Here is a 24,009-nt window from a genome sequence, read left to right on the forward strand (position 1 = left end):
TATCGGGTTGTTGATGTTTGTCTGCCATTCTCGCTCTGTCAGCACAGCGTGCGTGAATGAGCTGATAACGTATCCTGTCTGCACGAACCGGGTGTGCAGAGGTATGCTAATACATACGTTGACAGGCAGGTAGGAAAGCATATTAAAACGCTCGGACCGAGCATTTGATTGGACAAACATTTCTTGATCCTACGCCTTCCACAGAATATATAAATACAGACAAATACATTTAGACCACTTAACTTAATGATTGCTATCGGGATGTGAAGAGACTTTCAACTAGCATAACGAAAAATGTTTCTGAAGACAATCACCTATTGCACCTTTAAACACATTATGAATAGGGTTGGGAACCGAGAACCAATTTTTATTCAGAATGGAATAAAGAGTTTGATTCAGCATTTTTTCAAATGCCAAACATACAGAATATTTTAGACCATCAACTGTGAGACTTACTGTAAACCAGTGTAATTCTTGACTGTTTGACAATGTGTAGTTAAAGATAGATTATGCATTTTGTAGTATTTTTTTAATATTAACATAATGTGTTACAACATTATAAATTATCTCGCCATTATTTTTCACCAGTATTTCTTTACTCCCCTTTCTGAATTATGAAATACATACAAACGCACTCTCTCTCTCTCTCTTTCTCTCACCTGCCGTGCGTTGGTAGTGTACTGAAAATCCGATGATCTGGTCACTGTTATGTTCAGGTGGGTCCCAGGTGAGCAGTGCAGAAGTGCTAGAGTGGGGTATGGCCGACACATGACGAGGAGGGCTAGGCAGCCCCTCCCTCACGATGACAGACAGCTTGGCAGTGGCACAGGCGGTTCCCAGGCTGTTGGCAGCAATACACTGGTAGTATCCCGCATCGTCCAGCCGCAGCTGGTTGATGAGCAGAACTCCAGGGTTCTGAGTCTTAACCCGGGCATTAGACTGGACCGGTTCACCATTCTTCAGCCAGCGCAGAGCAGGGGGAGGGTCACCAGAACTATTACACACAAACCGAGCCGTATTCCCCCGGGACAGGGACACCGCCTCTGGGGGCTGGAGGATGACTGGTGGAGCTGGGCAAAATGACAGTGGGGAAAAAAAGACAATGAGAAGTGGTTTAAAAGATCATAAATTGAAGATGATTTAGAAATATTACTACAACTTATTAATGCATTAGGTACCATGAACTAACATTAATGTAGGTTAATGTTAATATACTTATAATATTTTTAGTCATGTTTGTAATGTTTAAATTAAAGGAATAGTTTGCCCAAAAATGAAAATTTGCTGAAAATGTACTCTGTACCCTCAGGACATCCAAGATGTAGATGAGTTTGTTTCTTCATCGAAACAGATTTGGAGTCATTTAGCATTACATCACTTTCTCACCAATAGATCCTCTGCAGTGAATGGTTGCCGTCAGAACGAGAGTCCAAACAGATGATAAATACACCAATAATTCAAACTCAATCCACTGCTCGATTTGTATTATTGTTTTTATCAGATGTTTGAACTCTCATTCTGACGGCACCCATTCACTGCAGAAGATAAATGAGATAATGCTAAATTCTTTCAAATCTGTTCAGATGAAGAAACCAATTCATCTACATCTTGGATGGACTGAGGGCGAGTAAATTCTCAGCCAACTTTCATTTTTGGGTGTCTTATTCCTTTAACTTATGTTAAAGGTCCCATATTGTCAAAACTGAAATTTCCTGGCTTTTTTCATGATAACTGAGGTCTAGGTGCTATGTAACTACTATTTAAGTTTCAAAACAGTCAGTCCACAGTAAAATTCGCACAGCCTGCTTAAAGTAGCGGTGATTTTTCACGAACCGTTGTGACTTCCGTAAAATTTTTGACGATCGTTTCTGTCCAATCCACCACAGCTGTCGTTGTTTTTTTTTGTCTGGCAGTGGCAGCAGATATGCGATCAAATTTCTAATTTGAGGCTGTATTACGTCGATTCTGGCACCCAACATCACAACAAGATGATATTTTAAGCTCCTTATGTAGCCGAATCTACGCTGGGTTTGAATGGGCCACCTCCAGTTTCCCCTTTGTTTTGCTGCCTCCAGCTAGCGCTGTGACGTCGGCTGACCCTAGTTACCTGTGGTTGGCCTGGCCGTGCGTCACTCAGAAAACAACAGGCCAATCAGAAGAGAGGCTCATGAATATTAATTAGACAGGCCAAAATCGACCTGTTCTCAGCAGAGCTCCTGAGAAAGGAGCTGTAAAAATATATTAAGATGGTTTTTGGTACTTATACTGCAAATATATATTCTTAAGGACATCAAAACCTAAAATAAAACTCCAGAAAGGTGTAAAATATGGGACCTTTAATGTTAACTTGGAAATGAAACTTGCAGTGTACCCATCTTCTGAAAAAAAAAGTGTATATAGAAATGAACTAAGATTCATTTATTGTTTCTTGAAAGTTCATATTAGCTATTGTAATAACTATAGGTGATACAGAATAAGGGTTAGAGTAATCATGTATAAATCAGCCAATGGGTAAAAACAATTTTATTACACCCATAAAATTAGTCTTATTGTAGGTTCAAACAGGTCAGGAAGCTATAAACTGAAGTATACTTTTTCAAGGATTAAAAAAAATCTACAACAATTTTTTCCCCCTGCAAAACAGATGGGCATCAATTAGTTGAAGCCTCCCCTAGTGCGTAAAATAGCTTCTTGATGTAAAGGTTGGAGCATATTTTTTGGAGGAATAATTATATTGTACTTCCATGCAGAACATTTCTTGACTGTTTTATGTTTTTTGCTTGAGATTGCTTCTTTATAAACGAGTTATTCTTTATGAAATGTCTACATTTCCCAAGCATCTAGCAAAATCAAAAGATCAGTCAGTGTATGCACTGCATTTAGTGTATACATGGCCACAAATTTCCTCTTCGGTCTGACCAAAACACAGAAGTGGAGTTGTTGTTCAAACAATCTTTGACAAACCTCATTATATAGTGTTTAGTAATGGAAGATTCCACTTAAATGTGCAGTTCAGAAACAATGATCTTGATCCTTGTGATTATTCCAGTGACCATTTATTGTCTTTTTCTCATTGTGCATGAGGGCAATAGGTATATGTATCTTTCTTGCTAAAACTTGCATGTTTTGGACAAACACAAACACAGTAAGCACTAACTAAAATAATAAACAATAGTATTGCCATAATGGTTTTGCTACCATGGTGTGTGTGTGTATACCATTTATATATAACATTTATGAATTTTACATCCAGTCAGCAAGGTCAGCAACCATCTTTTTTACCATCAGTTTCTTTTTACCAGAAAGCGTATTGATTTTACTCATGGTGACAAGCCAAAGGGGATTCTATAATACATTTTATAACCCAGGGAAAAATAAACTGGCCAGCTCAAAGTTCCTGAAGATATTTTCAAGGACAATAAAAATTTGAAAAATAAAATAAAACTACTAGCCAATGAATTGTTTTGTGCTTGATAAATAAGGTATACAGCTTCCCTTATGTTTGATTCACTGATTCTGAATCAATAAGACTCAGTCTCATTGTATATTTGGTGCATTTACAATCCTCAGTAATGTATCCAGTATTTATTCAGAATATGTAAAATTCATTAAAAGGAAAACACACAAACAGTTACCCAGTACTCGAAGTTCAGCAGGAGATGAGACGAAATCTCTGGTCTTGGGTTTGTTGGCACGACACACATACACTCCGGCATGGTGACTGCGGGTGTCAGGAATCACTAGGTTGGTTGCCAAGACAACCACATCTGTAGCTATAGGCTTCCCATCTATGCATCCCAAAGAAGAGGTTGTGTAAAAAGAAAGCAAAAAAATGAAAAAGAAAATGAAAAATCAACCAATCAAGACTGAGCAAGCAGGGACATTTAAAATTTTAAGTATACAGCTATCCATATATAAAACAGCACCCTTGAAAAAGCCCTATTATTGGATTTAGCCACATGTCACTGCTGTAGGTGTATCCAAGTCTCATGTACTATTAATACAAATTTAATTAAAAAACATTAATCAAAATGTTAAGGTGTTAAAGGAATAGCTAAAGGAAAGTCGAAATTTAATATTGTCATCAATTACTCGCCCTCATGTTGTTTCAAATCTGAATACAATGCAATTACAATGAAGGGGGACGATTGTTTAATATTCCAATAAAGCATGCAAACAGCAGCACCAGAGTATCATAAAGTGTCCATACAACATCTCTCATTTTGTGACACAAGCCAGAAAGAAAGTCTTGTGTGTCTGAAGCAGCTTGAGGGTCAAAAAATGATCAGATTTTGAATGAACTATAATGGTGTGCAATGCACATCATGAACCAGCAGAGGTCAGTACAGCACTGGAGGAGGTTTGGCGTGCATTAATGACTCCTAGACACTGACCGTCTGCAGAACTAGCGCTCAAACAAAGAAAAAAGACACCTCATGAATTTTTACAACATCTTGTTAATTTTTCATGAAACCTAATGAGAATAATGCTCTCAGTTATACAGTCTTGGCATTATTGTGGGGGAAAGAGGACAAAATGAGGTCCGTAATGAACCTGGATGGAGGCAGTAACAGTGGGGGTGAAGGGTGGGTGTGTAGTTGGGGTGTCTGCTGCAGCAGAGCCACGTGTCTACAGACCAAACGTATAAGCTCACCTATAAATCACAATTTGTGTGGTTCATTTACATTGTTCTATGTAAGCACTCAAAGTTCACAGTAGACAGACAACAGCACTAATTACAACTCATTCATTCAGCTGACACTTTTATCCAATACAACAATGCACTTATTACAAGCACAATGTCTCCTAATCAACCCAAGGGCTTAAGTGCTTTATTCAAAGGCACAGCAATGTCTGTCTGTCTGTCTGTCTGTCTGTCTGTCTATCTATCTAAATTGTGTGCACATGCACTCCATCCATCTATGTGCCTGGGTCCAACTATTTCTGGTTTGGAGTTCTTAAATCTTAATTTGACATATTCCATCCTGATTGGACAATACCAATCAGGTTGGCTGACATGTTCTTGTTTATGGGCCAAGTTCAGGCGCAATGTACAGGCCAGGTACACGTGCAGACTCCTAAAAACCTTCAACTTGTCAGTTAGTCTAGATCTGTCAACAGCAGCACTTTCAGTCTGTTACAGTAGACCGGGCTACAGACTCGTGTGTGCAATATATTTGTGTTTGCATCTTACCCTGTCTGCTCCATGATACGAAAGGTTTGGGTTCACCCTGAGCCATGCACTCCATCACAGCCGGACGACCCATGACCACTGTAGAGTTCCGTGGTGGAGCCACAATCACCACCTCACTCTCCTGAGACACACCTGTGAGATGCAGATAATGAGTCTGTGTTCGTACAGTATATAGGATAAATATAGGATATAGTATTCACCATCAGGCACAGTGGTTTGCTTGAAAGCAGCACTAGGTGAAGCAAATGACCTAACAGAGGACACTGTTTCCTCTTATGTTCACAGGAAGTGAGAGAGACAGACATAAGAGTGAGATTGGATTGAGGAGAGGAGGAAAGAGTAATGAAACCGAGTGTGATGGAGAGATTGATATAATGAGGCCAAAGAGGATAGGTGTCATTTATCTAGGTTGCAGCTGTCATATATAAATAAAATATATACATTTAAAATAATATATGAAAAAATATATTTTATACAATTGAGAATTTTATTCAGCAAGGGTGCATTAAATTGATCAAAAGTGACAGTAGATATTTATAATGTTACATTATAACAGATATGTTATAATGTTATTTAAAATATTTCCATTTCAAATAAATGCTGCTCTTTTGAACTTCCCATTCAGTAAAGAATCCTGAAAAACATTTCACAAATTTTCACAAAAATATTTATATTAATAACAAATGTTGCTTGTGCAAAAAATCCGTATAAAAATTAAAATGAATGCTAAAATTAAATAGCAAGCTGCTAAAAATTCAGCTTTTACATTAAAATATAAAAAGGAAACGGTAATTTAACATAATATTATTTCTCAATATTACTGTTTTACTGTATTTTAAGTCAAATAAATGCAGGCCTGCTGAAAAATAAATAAATAAATAAAAAAACATTTTTAAAAAATTGTACCAACCCCAAACGTTGTTGTGTATGTATTTATATTCGTATATAAATATACTGTAAATATATATATATAGCCTATATATATATATATATAAAAATTAAATTTTAGTTATATTAATCTGAGCAGTGTAACTGAGTTCTTGCTTGAATTATTTTATGCCATCTGATAAATAATTCAGATGACAATATCTTGTATCCTTGTGTTTAAGTGTTGCACTTCTAAATTTGTAGCACATCATCTCCAACACAAACATGCAAACAGTTAGTTTTCATTTTGCCAACTTTATTTTATTATGTTACGGTTCCACATTCAAATCAACAACACTGTGATATTGACTAAACGGACTGGAGACTGTAAAAACACATTAATGCGTGTCATTGGCTTACTATCCCCCTGAAATGTGAAATCATTTGAAATCCTTTTTTTTGGGGGGCTTTCCTAAATATGCACATTTAAACTCTAAATCCTAAAAACGAATATATTTAATCTGGTCAACATTAAAATGTATTGAAGGTTTTGATACAACTTTTATTGTAGCGGTTTGCCACTCACTGTACTCTACTGTATATAAACTGCTTGTTTACACAAATGTCAATATATATATATATATATATATATATATATATTCTCTTTTTTTATTATAAAGCACTTTGAGTCAACTTTGTGTTAAATATGCTCTATAAATAACGTTTGACTTGACTTGAATATAAACTACATTCGGTGGTAAAGGCCCTGTTCCTGAGGCCTCAGAGGAGCCTGTATAAATAATTCAGTAGACACACCCACAGATCATAATGAAGTAAAACATAAGCGTGCAGCTATGGATACGGTATGACGGCCATAAATTAATCACTTTGATTACATACAGCAGCAATCACATATGCATGAGAGCAAAGGGATTTAAAATGGGTCAGATTTCTGAGGCTACAGGGTGCACCGTGTAAAAGCAGTGTGAGTGTGTGTGTCTGTATTTAAGTAGGTACACCAGTGGATGTGAGCCTGTTTAAAACAACCCAGATACTGAGAACAGTAGGCCACTACAGACCACAAATACCCACTTGAACAACAGCATACGTTTGCTTATATGGCTTTTTCCAAGTTAAAGTGAGTGTGTAACAAAATATACAGTATCAAGCAGAATGCCGATGAGCCAAACTACAGCCTCCCATCTCAGTGAGATGAGATACATGATTCACAAACACTCATAAATAGACTGTTACTGTGTACTTGAGCTGTCTGGTCTCAGGGGTAAAAGATGCATTGTATTCAAAACTATGATTTCTTCAAGGTGAAGACTGCTCTCTTTCAATCTGTCTTTCTCAATTCAGCATGGTATTATTGGCAAGACTGTAAATATTAAATATTGACAAAGCTGAGGATGTATGTAAAAATAGAACAACATATTAATAGGAAACATAAGATAGACAACACATAAGAACTTACGTGAACGACTGAAGTGTTTATGTTACAATAAAGGCCATCTGCATTACATAAGGTGCCTCCATATACATGCAGACATACAGGGTCACCATGGTGAGCAAAAGCGTACAGAAAACATACTGGGATAATACATATTTAGTCACGGTCTTTCAGACTGTGATGTGAAAACATATCTAGCAGCCAGTGCTGCTCTACATTGTATAGTCTTTGTGTTCAATGAACCTCTCAACTTATTTTTTCTCATTCTAGTTCTCTTTCTCTCAATCCTAGATCCTTCTCTTATTCCATCTCTCTCTATTCTATCTATAATGTGCGGTCACATTAACAAAACTTTGATGAACTTCCACAGACAAAAAAGGTTGACTGTACATCATAAAACTGCATGAAGCACAGCTTACATAAAAGTCATTTTCAAACAAGAAGCTTTCTGTTTTTCAACCAACAACACAAACCCAATACGAAATCTGTGTGAGGAAATCTTTGGCCCTCACAAGAAATTCCAGATGACGTGGATTCCTACTGAAAGGACTAGATTTTGCCCACAAAATTTCACAGAATAAAGGTAAATGTGACCTCAATTCAGCCCCCTCATCTCGGTCATTCTATTTCTCTTTCTATCACTCCCTCTCTCGTTTTCTTTCTTTCTCTCAAACGCGCTTTCAATTGATCTCTCAAGTTTTTTGCAGTTTCTTAATTTCTCTTTCTCTCATTCTGTCACAATCAGACACATTCCACTTAAGTAATTTCGCTTTCCTCCATAAAGAGAGAGAAGAAGCTTTATGAAGCAATTGATACAAATAAAAGGCTTGAAAGAGCAAATGGGAGTAAAAAAGAAAAAGAAGAAGAAGGAGAAAGATGAATGTGGAACGATTAGAGAGATCATTCAGGTTATCATTTAGAAAATCATTCAGGTCTCTGGCTGATAATGCAGAAACAATGGAAATGAGCAAAGGTCAGCATGGAGATTTAAGTCTTTTTAGAGGTGTTTGTGTGAAGGGGGTTAACGGCAGAGACTGACTTCATAGCATTAGCGATCCGTCTCCCTCATCTTCCCACATTCCCTTTTATTTCATTTAGTTCTTTATCTCTCTAGCCTTCTCTGTCTTTGTTCCTCATCTCATTCCTCTCTTCCATCCCTCCTTTTGCCCCCTCCATTTCATCAGCCGAGCAGTCTTAAGGACAGCCGGAAATCAATTCTGCCTGCAACACAGACCACCTCTGCAGAGGGCACTTATACACACGACTGGTTTACTATCCTTGTGGGGACTCTCCATAGGCGTAATGGGTTTTATACTGTACAAACCGTATATTCTAGCCCCTTACACTAACCGTACACCTAAGCCTACCCCTCACACAAACTTTCTACATTTTTACATTCTCCAAAAAACTCATTCTGTATTATTTATAAGCTTGTTTCCCCATGGGAACCTCAATTTAATTCCTCAAGGTGACACGAGTCCCCGTAAGTCGGTGTGTATTCAGGTTTAAGTCCACACACACACACAGACACACACACACAAAACACTAAAAGTGCCACTGCATTTTTACATTTTACAAAAACTCATTCTGTATTATTTATAAGCTTGTTTCCCCATGGGAACCTCAATTTAATTCCTCAAGGTGACACGAGTCCCCGTAAGTCGGTGTGTATTCAGGTTTAAGTCCACACACACACACAGACACACACACACAAAACACTAAAAGTGCCACTGCAGATATTCAAACTTCAAACAAAAAGACTGGAGGAGAACCATAAATCTGGTATTTTTCACAGTTTAAGGGTTCATTTCATAAGAAATCACACATTTCCATTATTCTTCTGATATAAAATTGCTCAGAGTATTATGAAAATATACTGTAACTTTCACTTAAAATGGTCCAAAAATCTAAAATTTGAACCAACGATCACTCATTTTTACACATCAGGGCCATTCAGTGTTCAGAAACCTGGTCATTCATCACGGTAAAGTAATCCGTTTGTTAAGCCGCCATGTAATGAATATTGTTTCCGGCCTCCACTCTGTTTAAATTGGGAATACTATCTCAACAGACAGTTTTTGCACTTCATTTGTAGGACACATTTAAGGTAAGCTTGTAAAAACTCATGATGTACACTACAGTCTATGGGCTAGGGCTGCACGATTTGGGGAAAAAATCTAATTACAATTTTTCTGGTTAAAATTGTGATTTGCAATTTAAAATGTGCTTTTTAAAAAATGAATTAACAAAAAATAACAATATAATAATTAGATAAAAATGAATAATAAGATTAAATAAATAACAATACTAATTTTATTTCACAGAAAACTATTGTTTTACAAAAAACTGCAGGGTTATTTTTTAACATGCAGGCAGCCTATAACTGTACATCATATGATACTGTTATGATAAACACCTTTGACAGTAATTTCTTTTTCAGGAGGTATGTAAAATCAAAAACCGAGTCCATGTCTTTAATATGAAATATGAGCCTTTTATGCATCCTGGTACACTCCTGAAGTACACTTCTATACATTGGAGAAAAACATGAATTATCATATATTTACTTAGAATTTCTTAAGAGGGAAGTATTATTTTTCCAATATAATACCAAATAGGACTGAGAGCGCATTACTGAGCGCTAAACAAATGCAATGTCTGTTTCATTCATACTGTAAGCCGGAGGGTGCCCTCGCACAGAAACTCCACATATGCCTCACAGAAGTAATGGAACTCATGACGCTCCAGGAAATCCCTATATGGACAAAGGCATCCAGTTAATGCTGTTACTGAATAAAAAGATAGAAACGCTTGAACTGATTAAACATGAAGACAGTAAACACACGACACGACACGGTCGGTGACTGGCATAAAGTTGGTTTAACGTTGGACATTCAATATTCACCAATTTAGGGACCGATTTTAAAGTTACATACGACATTGGTATACATGTTTCTAACTTCAATAGCATTTGAAGAGAATGACTTAGTCACACAACCAACTGTAAAGTGTTCAAGTAGATGTAAACTATAATGCACACATTTTAGAGTTTTGATATTTATTAAAATTAACTGTCAAAGCATATGTAAATATTGTTATTTTAAAGGGGTCATATGATGCTGCTAAAAAGAACATTATTTTGTGTATTTGGTGTAATGAAATGTGTTTATGCGGTTTAAAGTAAAAAAAACACATTATTTTCCACATACTGTACATTACTGTTTCTCCTCTATGTCCCGCCTTTTTGAAACGCGTCGATTTTTACAAAGCTCATCGTCTGAAAAAGCGAGGTGTGCTGCGATTGGCCAGCTATCCAGTGCGTTGTGATTGGCCGAATACCTCAAGCGTGTGACGGAAATGTTACGCCCCTCACCATACTGTTGATGCCGTGTCCCGGCCAGAGCAACGAGACAAAAACATGAAAACCCATTACAAACGAGGCATTCGTTTCATCCAGTGGGGTCATAATTACTGATTATAATGACTTATACTGTCTTTTTACGCGTTGCGTTGCATCGCGCCGCGTAAACATAAAACCCTGTCTTCATTTGTGATCGGAGACATGACAAACAACAAGTGCTACTCTAACACTGCCCAAAACACGCGTTTGAATCATCAGTGGCAAATCCTTTAAATGAAAACGTACTTACAGACTGTGAGTCAGAACCGCCGGCATTGTAGTCTACTCTCCCAGGATCAGGAAACAGTCCTCCATAAAATGTGCTGCACACATCTGGATATTTGGGTTAAACTGTTCTGGAACAGTGTTGTAAATACAACTTAACCACTGATTTGTAGTCGTGTCCTCTTTTGGAAGACCAAACAAAGTAGTTTCGCTTTCACAATGAAGCACACAGCGTCTTCACGACATGGCGGCAGCGGCAACAACACTACAGCGAGAATAAAAGTTACGCCTTCTTTCTTTGCGTGAACATTTGGGCGGCGTTATGCAAATCTTCCCACATCGTGACGTAGACATGTGGGGGCGTGTTAGAACGAGCCGTTTTAGGTAGGCGTGGTTGACTCTTAACTTTTATAAAGAATATCTCTTTGGATTTGAGACTTTAGTCTTTGCAACTTTACAGATCTTCTTTATGCACCAAGAGCTTGTAACACTCCAAAGAGAAAGGAAAAATTTAAATCGCATCATATGACCCCTTTAATAAATATCAAAAATCTAAAAGGTGTGCATTAAGTTGACACCTACATGAACACTTTTGTGTCATTCTTCTTAAATGCTATTGAGCTTTAAATTATGGCATATTTTGTTTTTTAGCCCATTCGGTAGTGAAATACATAACAATATTTACATATGCTCTGACAGTTTATGCATTTCACCACTGAATGGGCTCAAACACAAAATATGCCATAATTTAAAGCTCAAAAGCATTTGAAGAGAATCACTTAGTCATAAAACCAACTGTAAAATGTTCATGTGGGTGTCAACTATAATGCACACCTTTTAGATTTTTGATATTTAATGGAATGAACTGTCAAATCATATGTAAAAATGCTGTTTATTTCACCACCGAAAGGGCTCAAACACAAAATATGCCATCATTTAAAGCTCAATAGCATTTGAAGAGAATAACTTAGTCATAAAACCAACTGTAAAATGTTCATGTACACACCTTTTACATTTCACTACTGAATGGGCTCAAACACAAAATACTGTATGCCATAATAAGCCACATCAGAAAAGAAGCCACAGATAAGAAAATAAGAAGCCACAACAGATCAGAAAACAAAGTTATTTCAAACACTTGATTGATGTTGTAGAGTAACATCATGTTATAAAATGTTCTCTTTTGTTGGACAACAGGTTTATAAATGCTTCTCATTAAGTTTGGGAGGATGTTTGGCGTGTGTTGTTTTTCAGATGCACGTTATTAGCGACACAGCGCTTGCAGAGATGAGCAGCATTTACAACTGACGCTGTGCATATATTTATTTAATGAAAACTTGCAGCCTTTGCGATTCACCAAATCACGATTTTGGTTTGATTTCGATTAACCTTCAGCCATACTGTGGGCTCAAGGCATCCCAGACACCAATATTTTAATAGTTCAGAAAAGATTAATCACTGTCTGGCCATAAGAGATTTCAATATGGAGATGAAGGTTTGAATCATGATATTTTGGTAAGATTACGGCATATTGTGAGTGTACATAACCAGCTGTTTGCCTTTGGGATCTGAGTGTGAGGACCCAGAAACTGTGATGTGTGACATCAACCAAGTGGATCGGGGGGGTAATAGAATAGATATTATCATTGGTAAACAGTAGAACTAATGATACAAGTAATGTGAACCTGTCATATTGTAATGCAGCCTTTGCAAAGTGACTGTTAGTGAAGGACGAGGCAGTTAAAAACTACATTGGCAAAGCAGCAAAGTTAATTTCACATACAAAAAGGCTACACTCTAAGAAAAGTTAATAAAAATATGGTCCAGTGTACTGCGTTAATATGAAGGAACTTCCTGTATTGATTTCACAGGTGTTTTATGCATAGCACTGTGTTGTGTTTAAGGGTTGAAGGAAATGTCTGTAAACTTAACTGAAAAAGGTACTAGCAATTTTCTACCAGGACATTATTCATTTTTCTATATATTTTTTTCATACAGTGTACTTAGCAAAATAGACCATTTAATTCCAAGGGTCAGAGAAAAAGCGAGAAAAAAAAACCTAACAGTCATAACTAACATGATAACTAACTAGCACTTTTAAGTACAACTCAGGAAAAATAACAGTGTATAATGAATTTTCCCAGAATGCAATGACTAACTTCTAAACCTCCATAAGGCCATTACTGTGTGAGTCAGAGAGATGAGGTGAATGGAACTTAGGAGTACAGTATATGTGAGGTATTGTGAAAAATCAAAGGCCGTCTATGATGGGGTAATTGGGAACAGGTCTTTGTGTTATACCTGAGCTAACTGTGAGAGAAGCATCTTGGCTGAAGCGCTTGCGGGCAGAGTTGAAGGCCACGCAGCGGTACAAGCCTTCGTCTTCTTTAGTGACCCGTAAAATCTGCAGCACCCCATTAGGAAGAGATATGTACCTGTGTGAGAGAGAAAGAGATTAGCATTAACATTTCTAAACCAACCGACAGCATCAATGTGTGTGTTTGTTTGTTGTTCTTCTAAACTGAAGCTACTTTTAAGCCTTTGGAGGCGAGCAATCTGCTATATATTCTGGAGCTAAGCATAAGTCAACTCAGAGCAACATATAAAGTGGCACTACACATAAACATGAACCATACTGTAGAAATAACATAGCGGGGGAGGAAAAATGGAAAGAATGGCAGAAAAAAAAAAGAAGCAGAGATGAGAGTTTAGTCTACAGATGTAGGAGAACAAACCAAGATGGCAGCATGTATCTTCAAAAGTCAATTCCTCTCTTTCACTCGCTCTTTCTCTCTCTCTGTTTGTGGTGGCGAGGTCAGGTTGCAGCACTAATATTCATTCCATAGTCATCACTCTCCCCCAGAGACCACTTTCAAATCCCCTTTTCATTCAGGACAGATATTATACACCATTAATCTTTTAAACTCATCCCCAAGAGCAAGACACTCTGACAGAAAGGCCACAAAGACCAAGGCTGGGTGAAATCTGTGAGTGAGTGGGTTAAAATCGGGTGCGTGTGACTCGCTATTGTAGAATTCATTGGTGCTGAGAGTTCAGCTGAGGACACATCCACACCAGAGCTACACCTCCAGCGGCACGGCACAGCCTCAGCTGCGCTTGGGATGTAAATGAGAGTGTGACTGCAGCAGACGCCAGAACACGACAGCACGGCTAATGTGCAAGTGTGTTCTCATTAATATGGAGAGGGGCTGTGAATACAAAAGACACTTTTTACGGATACAAAAGGAAGCATCCGAAGCAGACAGGGAACAATATCTGAGGCACGTTTTCAAACAGTCTGTCTCGCTTTTTAAGTTGGATCTCATTTGTAATTCCACACTGTAAGAGGTCAGAGAATTCATGTGAAGATGCACTCATTTCTAATGATTGAAAGTGGTAAACAGATGGGTAAGGGTAAACACATCTGGCTAGCTGTCCGTGTCGAAGAGAGTCATCCAAAGTCCCCAGCAGAATGTAAAAGTTTATTTAATTAAAACATTTATATACACTACTGTTCAAAAGTTTGGGGTCAGTAAGATTTTAGATGTTTTTGAAAAAAAGTCTCTAATGTTTACCACAGATGCAGTTATTTGATCAAAATAACCAGCAATATTGTGAAATCTTATTACAGTTCAAAATAACTTTTCTATTTGTACATATTTTAAATCATAATTTATTCCTGTGATGGCAAAGCTGAATTGGCAAAGCCATCAGTGTCACATGATCCTTCAGAAATCATTCACATATGCTAATTTTGTGCTTGAGAAATATTTCTTATTATTATCTCTTTATTATTTATTATATATATGTATCTTAATTATATATTTCTTATCAATATTATCTTATTGAAAACAGTTGTTCTGATTCACATTTTGTTTTAGGAACCATGATCGTTTTTTTAGGATTCACTGATGAATGGAAGGTTAAAAAACAGCATTTATTTGAAATAAAAAATTTTTTTGTAACAATAGTCTTTTTGTCACTTTTGATCGATTTAACATATCTTTACTAAATAAAAATATTAAATTTTAAAATCAGCGTTGCACTGACCCCACATTTTGAACAGCAGTGTAATTTTTTTTATTTTTTTATTTTATAAACTAGTATTATGAATGACAGGACTACATGAACAAGCTCCACCCAAACTTTTCATACACCATTTTAGTTTAGAAGGGAGTCTCCCTTGGGTGTTTCCCAATCAGTGGGTGTTTATAACCGGACTGTATTAATACCAGACTGGATAAAATCATGAAGGTCCACCCCTAAACCGAGCCCCCAGTTAGTTAGAGCAAACTGGGTAAAGCAGCTGAAAAACATCCACACATTAGGAAATGCCCTTAATTGATTAGGCAACGCCCACTAGCCTACTGCAGAGATTTATACTTGGTTGAAGCAATGGCAAAGAGGCTAGTGTTTGTTGGGACCTGGGTTTAGGTTCAGCTTGGGTCATGTTTTAATCCAGTTCCCCCTCTATCTCCCCCCTCTGCTTTCCTGTTCATTATTCCATTATCCATTTTGTTATCCAATAAAAAACAAAAAGGCAATAAACAAAATGTTTGTGTGTATATATATATATATATTTTTTTTTTTATTATTTATTTATTTTTTTTACTGAAAACTCAATTTGATGGCATTTAATGTACATCATTACACAGTTGCTGCCATATGCAGAGAAATATTTCTATTTCTCAATGGATTCCTCAAAAGAAATTGACAGTGGATGATGAAATCTCTAAACGATGCAATCAGGAGGCATTTTCATAAAATTCTCTGTCCTTATTTGACATTTCAAAAGTCTTTCCTTTTCGCTTTGCACATTTTCCTAAGCATTAACTAACAGTACTAACAGTAGGTATAAAAAACTGATTTTTTACTATTTGTTGTACAAAAAAAGACAACCTTCGACGAATAGCATTCATATACAAGGCAAAACAGACACAATTAACCATTTTAATGACTCCTAATAATATTATATGATATATGTGGCATGTGGCAAAAGACACCAAATATTGATTTCAAAAACCGCAATGCTTCCCAAGGATACCAGATTGGGATATATGATTATATATGTGCTTTATGCTACACACCTACATCTCTGTATGTGCAAGTGTTTATGTGTGTGCTTAGATGTGTATGTGAGAGTGAGAGAAAGTTGTTCTTGTTATGGTCTTATTATAAAACAAAAAAAGACACTCTCACTCTCCAGTTCAAGAATATGGCTGTGCAAGAGAGAAAAAAGGAGAATCAACAAAGAGAGTATAAAAATCACGAGAATAAAATCAAATCAGGAGTTTGGCAAATGGAAAATATCCTAGACCTTGCAGGCAGCCATCTGCAAAAACAAAATCAGAACTCAACATAATGTACTATAAAGCAAGGCTATATTAGGACCATATATATTAATTGGAATTTAACATACAAAAAAGGGAATTAAATACTAGAAGCTCTTTTTCTTAACCTTCCACCAACATCTCCACAGGCTAGAGACCAGACAATATAGTGAGACAATTTACATGAGCAAATGATTATATAATGTACTGGGAAACTCAAAGTTGCAAGGTAACATGTAATGCTATCTACACAGTATATTCAGCAAACCTAGCGACATCCAGCAAAATTAAATCAAACATTATCGCCATGAGTGAATGAACAAGATCCATTGAAATGTTTGGGATGCACATATGATATTTATGCTTAAACAATATTTATAAATTTAATTTAATGCATTTTTTCTTTGCATCAATCTTTACATGCCATGGACATATTAAGCTATTATTTAACAGTGTATTTCTTTACAATTTGTTCTATAACTTTGATAAAATTTACACAAGAAAGTGCTCAATTTTCTAAACTCCAAACTCAGCTAGTTCATTGGAAACCCATCATTTTGCTTTCATTAGAGTTCCAAATCTGTCTTTTTACATACCCATTTCAAAACATAAGATTCCTGTGATATGGAATAAGAATATTTGGTTTAACGATTTAAGGAAAAAACAAATGAGGAAAAATCTTTCTAAAAGAGCTAACAAATTTCTAGCAAATCCATAATGCATGTAAATATCTTTCCAGTGTTATCAAATGTTATATAACACCATAACAAGGTTTTGTGCCAATTGGGACGGTACAGTATACTGTCAATACTTTATATGATTACTGTGCTGCAAAGCTAGCAAGAGGTTTTCTTGACCAAAAAAAAAACCTTTCAGATTTCTTACAGATTCTGTAGCTGGCCTTTTCAGATAGGGTGAGTGAGTTACAGAAATTTGGCAGCCTCTGCTATAGTAAGCCCTCATTTTATCACATGACATGACATACTTTAAACCGATGACCTGGACTTCATTTGATGCAACAGTTCCCTGTCCTCTTCCTCCCTCCCTGTGATGCCCACCTCTTTGATGGGGCCCATGCCCAACTCTTTGACCTCTGATGGGCCTCTTGTACACAGAGTAATTGAGTGGCTCCTGTCATGCGCAGTCTCTCCTGCTCTATATTGACAAATTGCAAAAGCTACTGTAATATCCACACACTTGGGAAATGGTAAGAAACTGTGATTACCCTATGAGATGAACTGGCAATACTGTAACATGCATTCACTGTTTTTGGCTACCTTGTTTCAAACAATTTGTAATTTGACATCAAACACGCAAAATAATCAAATGAGTTGAAAATCTATAGGCATACCAAATATTTATTCAATAGATTATTTTATTAATCAAATGTATGACTAAAGTGTATAAATAAACTTGAAACAATGTTGAGATGAAACATACTTTGATATTCAATTATATAAACTGATTGATAATGATATTATGATATTAGTCTATTATATTAAAATATGCTGTAATAAATAAATACATTTGTATGTGAAAACAGTACTAATGTGAATTTTAAAAAAATAAATAAAAATAAAAATAAATAAAAAACCATTACTTATAATTTACTGTCATCAGGAGAGGTGGCCAACCAATGCTACATCAGGATATACAAGGTCAGTCCATGCAGAACTACACAGACTCTATGGATAGTCTTATCATGTCTAATGAGTTTTCACCATTAGGCACGCCACAAGAATTCTCCTGACAAGACACATAATTGGAGGAGCTGGGCAGCTTAAATGAGTTGAGTTTAAATGAAAAAGTTTAATTGAATCCGACAAGTACTGGTATATCAGTAATGCCTTTCAGTTACAGCACTACAAAACTACCTGGTAATTAAAAAAAAAGTGTTGTGCAGTCATAATTACTTTTAAAGGGATAGTTCAATGAAATTTCTGTCATTAATTACTCACCTTCATGTCAAACCCGTAAGACCTTTGTTCATCTTTGAAACACAAATTAAGATATTTTTGATTCAATCCGAGAGCTTTCTGACCCTGCATAGACAGCAATGCAACTACCACGTTCAAGGCTCAGAAAGGTAGTAACGATGAACGAAGGTCTTACGGGTTTGTAACGACATGAGGGTGAGTATTTAATGACAGAATTTTCATTTTTGGGAGAACTATCCTTTAAGATAGGGCTGCATAAGTGACATTTTATAATAATGGTTATTAATTTAGATTGACAATATAATAAAAAAATTGAATTTACATTGAAATACATAGTTTTTGTGAAATATCATCCCAAAGAAGCTGTTACTGTAAGTTTCTCCCTGACTGTCCAAGTTACACAGTCTACATTGCAAGTGAGCAATGCAACACCTAATAAATTCAAATTGAATTCCAGATTACCACAGATGCTTTTCGATTTGGTTCTTAAAGCATGAATATGTGGATCAGACTGCTTCAAACTCGCTTATTAAGACCAGTTGTCATTACTGGTACTCATTTGAATTGCCAATGAATCCATATGCGCAACGGACACATCTGTGATTGTTACAGTGTTCAACTTCTGCAAAAAACATGTTGTAAATAAAAGATTTTAACAATTAAAAATATGATTAACTTTTACTTGGTTAATAAATAAATATTTCAAATAAATGCCGTTGTTTTGAATTTTCTATACATTGAAGTATCCTGAAAAATTTATCTTGGTTTCCACAAAAATATTTAGTAGAACAACTGTTTCCAGTATTGATCATAATAAATGCAGATGCTTGAGCACCAAATCAGCATATTTGGTTAAAATTCAGCTTTGCCATCACAGGAATAATTTACACTTTAAAAAACATTAAAATAGAAAGCAGTTGTTATACATTGTACAAACATTTCTCGATAGTTCTACTGTATTTTGATCAAATAAATACAACATAAGAAACTTTCACAAACATAAAAAAATAAAAATAAATCGTACCTACCCCAAATGTTTGAACAGTAGTGTATGTATGATAAAAAATATGTATATTTTTTAAATAATTATGCAGGCTTATTTTAAACAACAAAGTTAGTTCCCATGTTGGACTAGCTTCGCACTTGCTCTGTGCAAACAATGTCATATGTAAATAAAGCATGACAAAAAGGGAATCACACATGACAAAGCTCATGCCAAGATAACTTACCTGGATGGTTCTAGAGGTTCTGTGGGTGCAGGTAGGGGTGCCTGGTCCTTCTCCCAGGTGATACTTGGGGTGGGCAAGCCATCTACATAGCACTCAAACCGGGCAGTGCCACCTACTGGCACAACCTGAGGATCAGGATCCTGAAGAAAACGGGACAATCCTAAGAAAGACAGAGAGATCAAGAGAATGAGGCAGAGAGAAAAGGAGAAGAAAGCAACAAGAAATAAAAAAAAAGGGAATCAGTGAATGCATCACATTAACTTTTCATGGAATAAGAACAAGCAATGTATCCACATGGTGGGAGTAGAGGAAGGCGAGCGGGGCCCCTGACCTCTGCTCCGGAGCCTCTGAGCTTTGAAAATTCTCTCAACTTTGATCTGCTACATCTGCTAGACTCACACTGTTCATAACCCCACCGTACACTGAACAACTCACACACACACAAGAACAAGAGAGAGGATACTCCAATATTCAACCAAGTACCAAATACATAACCAGAGTCAAAAGTTTGGTAACAGCTTGTTTCAGTTTGCATTCATTCGACATACAATAGATTTTTTACATTTCCAATTTTTATTTTTTGCACGTTTAAATTAATATTAGTTGTGTGTGTTATAAACAAATGTGAATTAACAATAAACAAAAGTATATTTATAAATTAACATGAACCTATATTATTAAATGCTGTAAAAACTGTTGTTCATTGTTAATTCATGGTCCTAAATGCATTAACTAATGTTAACAAATTCACTTATTGTAAAGTGTTACTATAAACTCAAACTTCCAACCAAACTGTCAACACTTATGCTAACAAAATCTTGCAGCATTAAACTTACACTAAATATGATCTACCCAGATTTATACTGAATTTTAATATAGCTTTGGATTTAAATTAGATGAATTTCATCAAAAGACAACTTAGCAATAAAAATTATTTGATCATATTAAGAATACTAGGGGTGTGCAATAATGACAAAAATTATATCTCGGTATTTTCTGGAATTTTGTCGATAACGATATTTAGACAATATTTTTCGGAGCACGTTATTGTGCTGGTATTTTGACAGGTTTTGGACTGCCGTAGACAGCTGACTCCCAAAGATTTTGATATTCTTCATATTCTGTGCTATGGTTAGTTTGAAGGAGTAACCTTTTTTTACCTTTTATGGCCATTTTTACCTTTATAAGGCCAATTTGTTTCTAACCTAATTAAATGTATGCATCATCTTTTGTGGCAAATTCATAAATGTAATCAAATTCAAATAGTAAGACACTACAGGGTAGTTACCAATCAAATGAAATCAGTATCAACAAAATTTGTGTTTGCAATGCAGAGGTGGCACAGAATCTGGCATTTAGCATTTAGATGCATTTACACAGACTGTTTAATGCAGGACATGAATGCAGTTAACCTGCAGTTACAAATGCATAAACAATGTTTTGATGTATTTAAAACAAAATGTTGAATACTACATTTGAAATGATTTGGGGGGTGGGGGAGATATACTTTAAATATGAACATAAATTTGCAGGAGGTGGTGGCAAATCACTGCATGAGTGAGTCATTGAGTCATTCATTCAACCGATTCAAAACACCGCCGTGTTTTGCTCAGAGACGCAAAACAGTTCTGCTGTGTCTTTGTTTGAAACTAAGAACTGTTGTGTCTAAAATATAAGTCACCTAATATTAACTTAATATTATTATTGTTTATTGAATAGTTAATCAAATCAATATCACATTTGCAATAGGTATTTGGAGAAAAGCATCACTCTTCGAGTGATATTGACTATATCAGATTATATAAATGACATAAAATCATACTGGGGCATTTTTGCCACCTTATCTTGAATTTTTGGGGAATTCTAAAAGTATTTTAATAGACTAAATCACGCAGAGAAAGCGTGAATTCTAAATGTGCTCACGCAGTAGTCTAACCTACATCTCATAGTGTATGCATGCACTTTTTGGCAGTGTTTTTGCAATATACTCGATAATGTCAAATCGCATATCATTTAAACAACAATTACGATATTATCGTAGATGATATATCGAATACCTTTAAAATTTATAATGGACCAATGATATTTCAAGGGATTACTGACTATTGAAACTTCTCTGAAGTTGATTTATTGTCACCCAGCGGAGCAGGCATCAATTTACAGACAGTTCAAATCTAAAAAAGTTCCTAAACAAGCTCACACATGAAAAACATCGGCGTACATAACAGCTCCGCAGGCAGTGCAGCCTGCTCCGCTGAGACCTGTTAAACATTAACACCAGATATTTTTGACTTGAACATAGCATGCGGTCTAAAGCAAACACACTCTCCAAAAAAAAAATAAAAAAAAGATTTACTGGAGCACACACCAGCAGCATGGTTGTGTAGGTGTGAGCAACTGAAATTACAAAGCAATTCAAGAATAATGAGAAATATTCTGCCACTGAGAGAAAAAGCCTTATAAGAACAAAAAAAGTAGTATATGGAAAACTTATATGGAAACCCTTCCCCCACCACGGTCACCACCAAGTGAGTAATAATGAATAAGATAATTATCATGATAACTGTAAGTGAGTCACTGTTCCTCAGAGCAGCTCACCTCCACATGCTGCAGCACTGAGGATCCCAGTCATGTAGACGACAGATAACTGGGGTAAATTACAAAACCATGTACTCGCATCCCTCCCCTGGTAGAGACCTTCACTGCACTGATATCTCAATGGAGGAAATGGTCTCTCTCTCCAATCCCAGTATGTCTCTCTGTCTGGTTCATTCCCAAATACTGTGACGAAGATCTACGGTAAATATTCAAGAAATGTCTGCAATATGTTATCTGTATAATCTAAATTATAATCAAGTTCAGTTTCTAATTCTGAGTTTCCCACCACCATGGGAAGTAACTGTTTCCCCACCACAAAGAAAAAAATCACCTTAAAATAAGAACTACTTTTGTTGGCCTTTATGACAAATAACAATGACATGTTATTTTTGTATTCTTATATTTGGTTTCTAATTTTCATGTTAGACTAACATTACATGCTCTCTCTTACATTAAAACTGCAATGTCCATCAGTGTCTACAGCAGAGACGGCAGGCATCTTTACTACCTACATAAAAGTAATAAAGCAAAATTGAATGAACAGAAATAATGAAGGAAGACCGAGTCATGGCCAATGAAATACATAATGACTAAAGGAAATGGTCTTTATCGTCTAGTGGCCTGCCTTAAACACAAAGAGAAAGAAAAAAGAAACCGTGAGGTAAAGAGATAAACGGAGCTGAAGGCTGATCTCTTTCTCCCTCCTCAGGCTCTTCAAAAAGCACAATCGAGTCCTTGTGCTAACCAGGTGAGAACGGCACTCAGATCCAGCCAAGCAAAGACAACCTCCAAGTGGAATGTGGCAGAGAGAGAGGGACAGAGAGAGAAGATGGTATGCATGTGGCTAGTTTCATTTAGATCTTTATAATCTAATCTAATCTAATCTAATATAATATAATAGTCACAATCTGTGATGGCGAGGAATGATGGAGACGAGGAATAAATGAAACAGTCTTTAATAAAGGAAACTCAGGGTACATCCAACACTGGGAATGGCAGGAAACACATGAACATAAGTAGAACCGACAGAGACAGACTGCACAGACTAGGACTTAAATACAGGGGATGATTGGGGAAACACAGGTGTGTGGGATGACTAATCACACTAATTAACAAAACGAGGACAGGAACATGACCAAATAAGGGAACAGAAACAGGGGCAAAACATGACCCAGACCGTCCATAATCCTGACATTACGCCCCCTCCCGGAAGGTGCGTCCTCGCATCGTAGCAACAACAGAGGGAGGCATGGGTGGGAACTTGGGAGGAGGTTCCGGAGGAGGACGGACACCCGGGAGGGGGCCGGCAGACATAGACCAGGGAGGTGACGAAGAAGGGAGGAGCCAGGGAGGAGACAGGAGGAGCCAAGCAGGACCCAGGCCACAGCCATAATGTCGACCCACGGTGGAGCCGACGGAAGGAGGAGCCATGGAGGAGGAATGGCCGCCAACTCCAGGGGGCCGTCCAACGGCGGCGGAGCAGGTGGTGGAGGAGCTCGAGGCGGAGACGGAGAGCCAACGAGCCAGGGGGATGCCATGGATCCAGGGGGCCAGGGTGGAGCCGAGGGCTCTGGCGACCAAGGCGGAGGCGGAGATCCAGAGATCTGCGGCGGAGCCGGAGCAACTGAGGACCCAGGTGGAGCTGGCGGGAGGAAGGAGCCCAATAGAGCCGGTGGGACGGAGCAACGAGGTGCAGCCGGAGGAGCGGAGTCCTGAGGCAATGGCGGGTCGACGCCCGACCATGGCGGAACCGGAGGGACGAGGGAGCCCGGTGGA

General features: G+C 37.0%; 1 protein-coding gene across 1 annotated transcript in view; it reads right to left on the reverse strand.

Moving 5' to 3' along the window:
* The window catches only part of igdcc4 (immunoglobulin superfamily, DCC subclass, member 4), a 106,684-nt gene that overhangs the window by 20,725 nt on the left and 61,950 nt on the right, over nt 1–24,009 (reverse strand). The window contains exons 3-7 of the mRNA XM_016571717.1: nt 19,636–19,795; nt 13,441–13,574; nt 5,195–5,326; nt 3,636–3,788; nt 660–1,070 (exon numbers count right to left, since the gene is read on the reverse strand). Of these exons, the coding sequence (XP_016427203.1) occupies nt 660–1,070; nt 3,636–3,788; nt 5,195–5,326; nt 13,441–13,574; nt 19,636–19,795 (990 nt within the window). The remainder of the gene's footprint in view (nt 1–659; nt 1,071–3,635; nt 3,789–5,194; nt 5,327–13,440; nt 13,575–19,635; nt 19,796–24,009) is intronic.

The sequence above is a fragment of the Sinocyclocheilus rhinocerous genome, unplaced genomic scaffold (assembly GCF_001515625.1).
Source record: "Sinocyclocheilus rhinocerous isolate Xijiao unplaced genomic scaffold, SAMN03320098_v1.1 scaffold591, whole genome shotgun sequence".
NCBI classification, from domain to species: Eukaryota; Metazoa; Chordata; class Actinopteri; order Cypriniformes; family Cyprinidae; genus Sinocyclocheilus; species Sinocyclocheilus rhinocerous.